This window comes from Cynoglossus semilaevis, chromosome 20 (genome assembly GCF_000523025.1).
Source record: "Cynoglossus semilaevis isolate Cse_v1.0 chromosome 20, Cse_v1.0, whole genome shotgun sequence".
In the NCBI taxonomy this organism is placed as follows: Eukaryota; Metazoa; Chordata; class Actinopteri; order Pleuronectiformes; family Cynoglossidae; genus Cynoglossus; species Cynoglossus semilaevis.
In genome coordinates, this window is record NC_024326.1 from 4,335,970 (window position 1) to 4,346,608 (window position 10,639).

At 41.1% G+C, this 10,639-nt stretch overlaps 2 protein-coding genes across 3 annotated transcripts; one reads left to right on the plus strand and one right to left on the minus strand.

Moving 5' to 3' along the window:
- Positions 1-1,201: 1,201 nt before the first annotated feature.
- Positions 1,202-4,502, minus strand: cldn1 (claudin 1). The gene is made up of 5 exons (XM_008334088.3): positions 4,301-4,502; positions 3,203-3,651; positions 1,971-2,135; positions 1,797-1,881; positions 1,202-1,707 (listed from the first exon to the last, which is right to left on the minus strand). Exons 2-5 carry the CDS (start codon positions 3,423-3,425, stop codon positions 1,545-1,547), a joined length of 636 nt encoding a protein of 211 aa, XP_008332310.1. The 5' UTR covers positions 3,426-3,651; positions 4,301-4,502; the 3' UTR covers positions 1,202-1,544.
- Positions 4,503-4,633: 131 nt separating this feature from the next.
- Positions 4,634-6,811, plus strand: LOC103396121 (carboxypeptidase N subunit 2-like). 2 transcript variants are annotated; one of them, XM_008334087.2, is made up of 2 exons: positions 4,634-4,775; positions 4,854-6,811. In XM_008334087.2, exon 2 carries the CDS (start codon positions 4,863-4,865, stop codon positions 6,435-6,437), a length of 1,575 nt encoding a protein of 524 aa, XP_008332309.1. In that variant the 5' UTR covers positions 4,634-4,775; positions 4,854-4,862; the 3' UTR covers positions 6,438-6,811. The 2 variants fall into 2 exon arrangements, with proteins under 2 accessions (XP_008332309.1, XP_024908412.1); XM_025052644.1 differs by having other exon boundaries at positions 4,675-4,775; positions 4,857-6,811.
- Positions 6,812-10,639: the final 3,828 nt, after the last annotated feature.

Sequence of the window (10,639 nt, forward strand, 5' to 3'; positions counted from 1 at the left end):
ATTGTCTTTGTACAAATAAAGTCCTCTAATTTAACTGCTTTTTAAAATGACAATAATAAAAAAATTAATTGTGAGACAACTTAATCTATTTACTTAATCATTTTACTGAATAACCATTTTACTTAATAGTTGTATAATGCTGCAGTTTAATATTATATCTGTGCACTCTGCACCACTAAATGAACGCTGCACAAAAGTACTGTTCAAAGATGTCCACGGGGTGGCGCTCATAACCTACAAAATTCTCCATAACAGCTGCGCCTTAAGGATTAAGATAAAGCAAGAAAGCAAAGTTACATATTTTGGTGTGTGTGAGTGTGTTTACATATGATTGGATTTAAGGACATTTTCTGAAAGTCTTCTGTGTTAGGTGTGTATAAGATCGAATAGAAGATATTTGGCTTGTTTAGACGACAGACATGTTGGGGCAGCAGTTGGTGGTCTGAGGTATTTATGTCAGAGCCACTCCCCTACCTTCCACCTTCCGGAGTGTCAAGATTTTACCACCTGAGGCAACACATTTACACAAGAAACCTGAGGTGCATTTAATGATTGTTTTAAACTTAAATTTTTTTAAAATATATTTTCGTTTATGTCCCTATTGTATGTATCTTCACAAAGATTACATTTGTTTTCAGTGCACGTGGGTGGGGTCGAGGGGTTAAGATGGGGGCAGAGCTCATCTCCCGCTCCACCACAGTGGCCTGTCATTTGTTCAAGCCTGTCCACACTTGCAAATATACGAAATCCCATTACGTCAGATGTCAGGCAGGCAGTGACTGGCAGATACACACTGATTTCAACAATAATATGGACAGGACACAGCATTAACCTGCTAACACACTTTTTTTCTTCTCACTTAGTAAGACCTTAATTAGATCTAAACTCACGTACAAAAACAATAAAATTATTTACGATCCCCTGCAGTGAGGATATCTGTGTTAACAACAGTAATCCTAATTTTCTGCACATTGGACCTTAACGGATACTTTCTAGGAATGGAGAACAACATGGAGTTCTTTGGATTAAAACATCCACTTATCACTCTATTATAATAAAAAAATATAACTTTTTTATACATTTATGCATCAGCAAAAAAGAATAGAAAATATATAGAGTTTATCAGTTACACTGACCTATAATTTTGTGACCAGAAAGAATGTTAAATATATATTTAAAAACATGCAGTCAAAGAGGGATACACTTTTTTTTTAATTGTACATATAAAGAAATACAAATATACTAAACATTAAAAAGTAAATGTTGCCTGCAATGACAGTGGGTACAGTGCAAAAACTTCCTGAGGTGTTAAGAAAAATGAATGGCCGATGATGTTTTTTAACCTTTATATAAAAGTTCACAAGAAAAACTATTATTATTATTATTATTCAGTCAGATTAATGCTGCTTCTGCCGTTTTTTATCATAAGGGTTAACAATGTGTTGTGCAGTCAAAAAAACAAGCTTTCCACAAAAATACCAAACACCCAAACAGTTGGAAATATGTAGTAGCTGCAAACAGGCCAAGACCGCGTGGCCGTTCTTCTAGACGTAGTCTCTGCCTGTGGTGCCAGAAGAGTGACTGGCAGGGTACCGTGGAGATTTGGCTGCACCTTTAGCTGGGCAGCTGCAGCAGAGGAAACTCCCTCCAATAATGGTGAGGCAGGCAGCACCCCAGCCCACATACAGGGCACTCCCAAACTCATACCTGTGAAGAAACACATGCTCACAGTGGCATTTTTCATGTACTGTATGGAGTAATTGTGTTGTAGTGATATATTCTACCAAGTAACTGACCTGGAGTTCGTCGGGGTAAAAGGGTTGTAGAAATCCGTTGCGATTCTGTGGCCGTACCATGAAGTTCCGACAAGAGCAAGGAGACCTACAGGCATATGAGCTCATTTAGTGTTTTTGTTGATTGTATTGTGTACGTGCGTATGTGTGTAAGTGTGTATTTGTGTGCCTCTTTACCTGCAATGATAAAGATAACTCCTCCAGTCAGGGCCACTTTGTCCTTCTGCTCCGGCTGCTCTGCCATGCAGGTGGTGCACCTCATGCCTACCCCGTCCACCATGATTGCAATGAAAGACAGCATGATGGCGGCCAACATCAGCCCCCGCGTCCCCTGGACAAGGGCTAAAAAACATCACGAAAAACGATCATTTTGGTGTTTGGAATTTGCAGTTCACATGTAATAAAACACTGTAAAATATTGGCTACATTTGCTGGTGTGCTAACCTGTGGTAGCATACCTTTTGTTTATATATATATATATATGCTCAGAATTATATTATAAGTACTATGTAAGACAAAATGTTTTCCTACTAAACACTGTGTGTGTTTTATATAGTAATTTTAAAAAAAGAAAGCTATTAGCCATTATTAAATAGAATAGAAAAGTTTAAAACATGATTGTTTGATTTTTAAGGTTTAAGGTTATGGAAACTGTGGAAATTATTGAAATAATTATGAATAATACATAGACACAACATTTGTAACATGACTGGGATCAGTTTAGGTGTCTTTGTTTTCACTGGGGATCAGTTTAGGTGTCTTTGTTTTCAGTGGGCACAAAACAGGCCGGAGCGTAGAAGTCATGTAGAGCAATGACTCACATTCAAAACTGGGTGTAAACAGAAATATTTAGGGAATGTTTTATTATCTAGGAAATTTTTAAATACTTTTTTAAAACTCAAAAAATATTGAATATGAAATTTTAAACAAATTGCAGCTTTGATTTTTATATATGTGTTCTGATTTTCGGCCGTAATTAAATTCCAGATTCCAACAGTCAGGCTATCCTTCTGTTCAGTTACTGCTGGAATTCCACCGACATGTCTGTGCACGTCAGGTTTTACATCAAGAGAAAAGCTTTTAAAGTTTGAATGACCAGAGGGATCATGTTTTTTATAATTTAAAATAACATTCAAAACTTCTGTCTGAACAATTAATAATGTAGCATAAACGAAAAGCCTAATAAATTAATAATAAACAAAAAAAATAGAGATAGACCTAATTAAATGTCACGTTTTCAAATCACAATAAGGACGTTTAATTATCTCCTACAACACTTTCATTTTATTGTTTTGCTGGTATTTCAAGATTCAAGATTTTTGTTTAGAACATACACACAGTTATACACACTTTTCTAAATTCTACTGTGTTCTAGTCTAAAATAAAACATTGGTTGAAAACAAGATTACCTGGCAGCTGCAGAAGTGAATCGTAGACTTTACACTGGATCTGACCCGTGCTTTGTGACACACAGGACCTCCACAGTCCTTCATACATGGCCTGAGCTGTGATGATGTTGTCTCCAGCGTAGGATGAAGCTTTCCACTCCACCATGACCGTGGATGCTATTGAGCCTATAAAGCCCAAAAAGGCCAGTGTGAAGCCCAGAAGCTGTATACCTGCATTAGCCATAGTTTATAACTGGTGAAGCACTTAAGTGGAAAGTGGGGAAAAAATCTTCTTCTGAAATAGTCCCAGGTGGTTTAAGGTGGTGGCCCAGTCCCAGAAAATAGTTTCCGTCTGTGCCTCCACTGGGAAGAACCTGGAGCCAAGCATACGTCGAGGAATTCCATTACATCTTTCTGTAGTTTAAAGGAAAATGGCACCATCTAGTGGCAGTAATTGTCTACTGCAGGACCTAAATCAGAGAAGAGCAGATCCGCAATGTTAGGGTTCCACAAGATATTCTTTTTTTTTTTTTTAATTATGGGAAGTAAAACTTAGCCAAATTATTAAAAGCTTGCAAAAATATGGTTAAAGCGTTCGAACATTGTCAGAAACACTGCTAAATATGAGAAAATGATTAAGACAATTAACTGAAGTGTTACCTAAGAATAGCAAAAAATGGGATTTTAAACAAATGGACCAAAATATAACGTCACATCACGTTAAGAAATTGCTTAAAGTTATAACAAGAAATAGGGAATGAAATAGAGAAAATAAGAAAAGCTACAAGTATAGCAATAAACGACAAAGCCAAAAGTATCAACATTAGGCTAATAGCAACCAACAGTCTGTCGAAAAACATCTAAAAATGTGCGGAATAACTAAAAAACAGACTAAAAAGATATTTAAATCAGTATCAGAATTACTATAACAATTCACTGAGGGAAGGTTCAACAATCGAATTAAAGAGTTAACTGAGGTTTTGGTAAGAAGTAACTAAAAGGAGTTAGCAGAGATGTTAGCCTAACATTAGCTTAGTAAATGAAAAACAGGCAAAAATATAATTACAAATATTAAACTATCTATACTAACCAACATATCTTATGAAAAATATAAATTACCTTGATATCTCTGGTCTTGGTTTCATGGAGGAAAAAGAAGGCCCTCTCTTTTTCTGTCACTGGAGCCTAAAAAAGAAGCAAATGTTCAAATGTAAAGCATAGTGGGTAGTCCCTGTAAGTAGAGATAGACCTATATGTTCTATTCAAGCTTGTTTTGTTAAATTTGTTTTTATTTTATTTTAAATGATATTGTTTCAAAATGTTTTCTACCTTAGCATCCATTAGAATGTGACTCATTTATTTATCTTTTATTAAGTTAATAATAAATAAGTGTGACATGTAATAGAAAAGCTGAACTCAGGGATTTATTTGACTCTTCTCTGCTGCCTGCAGATGAAATCAGTGTGGGCAACAGTCACCGACCAAAGGTTTAGTCTTGCCTAATTCAAGCCTGTTGTCATTTGCTCTTTGCGTCATCTTGCTGTAGTTGCACAAAGAGACTGGATTCAGCACCAACTGATCTTTGAAAACACAGGTATGGGATTTGCTTTTATTGTTTTAACAAAGGATACTCAGGTGTGTTTCTCCGTGTTAATTCATTAAAATGTTTCAGAAGCCAAGAATGGACTCAAAGCAGCTCCTGATTCTGCTCCTCGTGCTGACTGTCTGTCCGAGGGCAACGTCAGAATTACAGCCTCCCTGTCCGTACACATGTCACTGTTTCACCACGAGCCAGATTCTGTGTGCAGAAGAACGGATGGCATCTCTGCCCAGTAACATGTCCAAGCAGGTCAAGGAGTTTATTGTCATGACATCATCTGTAGCATATCTGTTCCCGAACAGTCTCGATGGATGCCCCCAGCTCACCAAGCTAGTCTTCTTAAACAACGCTTTGCGAAGTATCCACGTTCGAGCATTTGAGAATCTGACTGAGCTGCAGGAGCTGGAGATCAGCGGGAACCCTTCGCTGGATAATTTGCTTCTTGGGACTTTTTCGAGACAGAGAAATTTGACCAAACTGCTCCTCAATTTTAACAAATTTAAGACGGTGCTGCCTGGTATGTTTGACGGATTGAAACAACTGAAAACTCTGCAGTTGAAGGGAAACATCATATCCCACCTGCCGGAATTTCTTTTCTTCAACCTCGGCAACCTCGAGATCCTGGACTTGTCTCAAAATAAGCTTGAACAGGTAAAAACAGACACCTTTGCTGGTCTTTCGAAACTGGAGATCCTAAAATTAAATTACAACTTCATTAGCAATATTTCATTTGATATCTTCCACAATGTTTCTCGGCTGACGGAGCTTAACCTGGAAGGAAATAAGATATCGGAACTCCCCGACGGTGTCTTCTCTGCGTTGACAAACTTAACTGTGTTGAACCTGCGAGGAAACCGTCTGAGAACCTTCAGTGATAAAGTGTTTGATTTGAATGTTCCTAATTTGTTAGAATTGAACCTTAAAGGGAACAGACTAGCTGAACTGTCCTCTCTAAGCAGCCTTTTGTCTCTCACTGACCTTATACTGTCCTCGAACCATCTTTCATACCTTCCCGAGGACACCTTTACAAACCTGACCTTGTTGGAGAACCTGGACCTGTCTGAAAACCAGCTCACATTCCTCCCTGAGGGAATATTTAATGGTCTGTTGACTTTAAAAACCCTTCACCTCCAGACCAACAACTTAACCAATGTGCCACCCAACCTGTTAGTGGACCAGGAGCTGGTGCAGCAGCTCTACTTGTCCAACAACCAGCTCGAAACCATCCCCTCGGGCCTCTTTGACACTTTTCTCCTGGAGCACACCGTCAGGCTTCACGGGAACCCCTGGAAATGCGACTGCCGCATGTGGTACCTGCACGACTGGGTTCGGAGAAACAGCCGAGAAGTGCAGATGCTGGACAGGGTTTTCTGCTTGAGCCCAGATTTTTTACGGGGACGAACAGTCGTTTCGGTTGACCAGATCCAGCTGGTGTGTCCAGTGTCTACACACCTACCGCCTGATGTGAGCCACTGCAGCCTCCAAACCTTCAACGACACCATGATCATGAAATGTAACGTGGACCAATGTTCTCCTCTGACGGTGAAGCTGCAGTTTGAGGAAGAGGGTAAAATTGTCAAGGAACATGTTTTTAAAAATGAACCTGAACTCTCTCGGTGTAGAAATGACACGAGGGGAGAAAAGGACAGGCTTTAGTCCACTCTCTTCACCACTAGAACACAGCTTTGAACATTTCCTGTCTTTTCCACTACATTCAGTCAATACTGTAAATACTCAGCTGTTATGTTACGCAACGTATGTCTGCAGGAGGATGAGACGGAGGTGAATGAACTGTCTTCTGGGGGATGTTTAAAGTTCAATATCCACACCAACAACAGGCTAACGTTAAAGCTTCACTCTAAATGTAAATGTCTGAAGAAGTTAATCATTGGATGATTTCAATTTTGGGCCCTGGTGCTGTGTGGTGGTTTGTTCACCTGCAGTGATGCTGCCCTCTGCTGGTGTTATCTCTTCCGCATCAGCTCACAAAAGGAGAGTAACTGTTATAAATTATAAGCATTGAGATGAAACTCTTTTGTTTGTTTTTCGTGGTCCAAAGAAATTGGACAGTCGGGTCCAATTGAAAAAACTTGCTGTGTCGTCTGGTTTCTAAAGACCTTATCCAGATCCACCAGTCGTCTTTTCACTCCTCCACTCCTGTTGAATACAGACAGGGACGGTGAAGAGGGGTGGAGGAAAGACTCAGCACAACAAGGGACACAGATGGCTACACCTTGAATACAGCACTCCTACCCAGGCTTAACAAGGGTCGGAGGCCAAAAGGTCGATTGGGTCCTCGGTCTGAGCTGAATGACATCACTATTCATGTGACAAAACCTGGGGTCTGTCTTACTTTCAGTGTGTGTAAGGATGGGCTTACATCAGAGGAAAAGCTCTCTTGACCAGAGCCGCAGCAGTAAAGAACACGTTTAGTGTTAGCGGTGTTAGCAAATGAGCAATTAGCGGTCAATAAATATTAGACTGTCATCGGCAAACACACCTGTAAACAACCTGTGAATATTTGTAAATTAAAGTAAGAGTAAGATATACAATGAACCACAGGCGACAGGTGAAAAACCATGAAGTAGAGACGCGACAGTTATGATATTATTTACATATATATTAACCCTTTACGGACCGTTTATGAGGAATCGTAGGGCGTGAGATATGGCAAACTTTCACAAATCTCTTTACATGTAGATACAGGTTATTCCCTGCAGTACCCTGCATGTGTGTGTTATACATTGTATTTAATTTTTTTACAATTTTTTTTTTCTTCTTAGGCTAGATCATATATATAAATATATAAAATGTATTTTATAAATAAATCATATGATCACATATATAATTATATATATTTATATATGATTTAGCCCAAGAAGAAAAATCAGAATTAATTCTTTGATTAATCAGATCCAAATTTTTTAAGAAAAAAAAAACATTTGAGAAGTCTAGAAAAATAGCCTCCCTTCACTGTCTTTTCATTTTATTATAATTCCCTCCAATCACCAAAGCACCATCCATCAATGCCACATACTCTCCCTGAACTGCCTCAGAGACTTTCATCAGCAGGGTGTGAGTTCTGTCCTGGGGGGCACAATGAAAAGCACTCTTTAACCCCCAACTCTGTGTCCGACATGGCGGGCAGTTAGCGTCGGACATCAGCTCCTCTGATGGGAGATGCAGGAAACAGAGGGGAGGAGACATTATCTGTTGAGACGCACAATGTCCAACAACAACACAATGCACAGGGAGGTGTTTCCCACAGAGTTTAGACTGGCCAGTGAGCAGGGAGGAGGTGAGGGCAGGGTGAGGGTCCTCCGGACAAAGACTAGAGGTCAACTGAGACTTAGGGCCTGGGGCTAAAAAAAAAAAAAACTTAAAAGAAGTTTTCATTCCATCAATATTCTGCCGAATGATTCCCAAAACTGGTCAAGGCATCACCAAAAATAATCATCACTGCATTAAAAACAAAGAAGGAGAAAGAAGGTTTCTTTCTCCAGGAGACTCATTAAGAGAATATTTATATTTCACCTCGTGGCTTTGCTCATTGTTTCCTCTTTCAGCTTCGCTCCAATGAGTGCAGTCAATCGTGAAACGATGACAACCACCACTCGCACTCATGTGAACAGGTGTCCATTAGATCCTCTCGCTCTCAGTCCTAAGAAGGCGACACACATCGTCCATGATACGATGACCTGAACATCTCCAAGACACAAACGGGCCATTTAAACACACTCAACGCGGCGGTCTTGCTTACAAACAAGGGTCAATGTTCAACCCCCGCCCCCCCGCCCCGAGCGCAGGCCAAATTATGAACACATGACCTGATGTGTGTTGTTTTACCAACGAAGAGATGTCATCAGCATGGTAATCTCAGCGCTGCCCCGTCTTGTCTGTGCCCATTGAAGGATGAGGAGGAGCTATAAGCTTCTTATCATCCCATTACAATTATGGAGAATGAATCTGGTCCTGCTGCCCTCGGGACCTGCTCCTTCAGCGGCTCGCCCCGGGTTTTTTAGCGGTTTTAGCGGTTTTTATTATGCATGCATGCAGGCCTTGGTTGCATATTATCAGTCCTTAAAGTGAGGAGACACCTAGAACTCCCACGCTCCCACGAGTTTTTCGAGGGGAAAACCCGATTCTAAAGAAGCTCTCACTTGTCTGTGAAAAGACACAATAAAGCAGTGCTCGAGTGCTCTTCACATTATTGTGGTAAAAGATTATTAACCATTGTTGGCCCTGGAAGGTTTCATAGGTGCACTTAGCCTGTCCAACAAACAATCAAGACGGAGCGATTAGGGCACAGATGGAGTTTTTTTTTTTTTTGGCGCCATAATTTGTAGGGGTTAGTTTTTAAACTTTATGTCTTCTCCAGTTATAATATGCATTTATAAATCCATATTTATCAATAACTTAGATAAATGATGAGTAAAAGTCATGCATTAACACTTTTCTGTTAAAGATCTTTATAAATCCATATTTATCAATAACTTGAGGAGCGTGACTCCTGATGTGCAGCTACCATCATCGCAGTGCGTGGGTCCAAAGTTATAAATTTCCCCCCTCCTGTGTTGTTGTTGTGACGCGGAGATTCAATGATAATTTATTTACCCCTCCCCACCCCCGGAAACAACACTTCCACCAGTGGGTGAGAGTGTGTTTTCAAAAAAACAACCTGCTAAATCAAAACACACCAGCGTCCATTCCCCATTGATATCCAGTGTATGATCCATTCATCAGGCTCCGTGTGCCTCCACCCACCACCCCCGTCATGCTCCATAACAACCCGGGGACAAAACAACACCAATTCAGCTCCGTGGGAGGAGGTGTTGGAGGTTTCCGGTGTGTGTCAGTGTGAACCTGTCACCGTGTTTGTGAGAGAAAGACATCGATCAAGGCGGACAGAAAAAAAAAAAAAAAAAAAGGGCCGGGGCCTATCCAGCTACTTGTTTACTGTTCAATGCTTTACAAGTTTTTGAGAAAATACTGCATNTGATTACAAAGGGGCCAGCGAGAGACAAAAGATAAGAGAGTAAGGGACCAGTATGGGTAAACAGCACTTCTTTTCCCCAAGAATGGCTTCCTTTTGTCAAAGACAAAACCCACTCTTGTTTTGCACCTTAGATATGAGCGACCTGCGACACTTCATCTTATCTGAAGAGCACAGCCTGGTCTGAAGAGTCCTCTAAGAGAGCCAGAGCCTTTGGACGGAGCCAGGGACAATAAGGCTCCTTCAGCACGGTGAAAGTGACAGCATGGTCCTTCCCCCTCCGAGCCATTAAAACCTCTGCCTGGATAAACAAGAGGAAGGGCCTTTATGAAGATGGAGAGGGTCACAAAGACAGGAGCCATTGAGGAGGTGAGGGGCCCGTCTTTGTTTTTGTTTTCCACAGGATTTTCTCAAAGGATGATCTGATATGAGGGCGAGCTTTATGTCGGCCGTTTAGTCCTCTTCACCGCGAACTCTTCTGAGCGGCGGCGCGACGGAGGTGCAAACTCAACTGACCGCATCGTCCGTCGTGTGTGAAAGTCGGCGGAGGATCTTTCCTCTGTTTGTTTGTGTGCTCTTTAAAGATAACAAGCGGTCACTTCTTGAGTCGACTCTCAAAGTCCGTGACTAGGACAAAAAAAAAAATCCTGGTTTGGACTGAGGAGGTGCCGCCGTGGGACGCTGTCAAAGGGAGGCCCCGTCCTCTGCTGACGGGCTCCCGGTGCCGTTGACGGACAGTTGGATTCAGGACAACATGCTGTCAGAGCCCAGTTGTCTTAAGGGGCTGAATGAGGGGCACCTGTGACCTCCGGTCACGCTCGGCTTGCGGCCCCGCTGCGGGAGCAGCACACTCGGGACGCACGCT

What these genes read in the sequence shown, in the direction of transcription:
- cldn1 (XM_008334088.3), bottom strand. Translation starts at nt 3,425, where the DNA reads ATGGCTAATGCAGGTATACAGCTTCTGGGCTTCACACTGGCCTTTTTG. An exon ending in TTCACTTCTGCAGCTGCCAG is followed by an intron (nt 2,136 to 3,202) that starts GTAATCTTGTTT and finishes GATGTTTTTTAG; the next exon opens with CCCTTGTCCAGGGGACGCGG. An exon ending in AGTTATCTTTATCATTGCAG is followed by an intron (nt 1,882 to 1,970) that starts GTAAAGAGGCAC and finishes ATATGCCTGTAG; the next exon opens with GTCTCCTTGCTCTTGTCGGA.
- LOC103396121 (XM_008334087.2), top strand. Translation starts at nt 4,863, where the DNA reads ATGGACTCAAAGCAGCTCCTGATTCTGCTCCTCGTGCTGACTGTCTGT.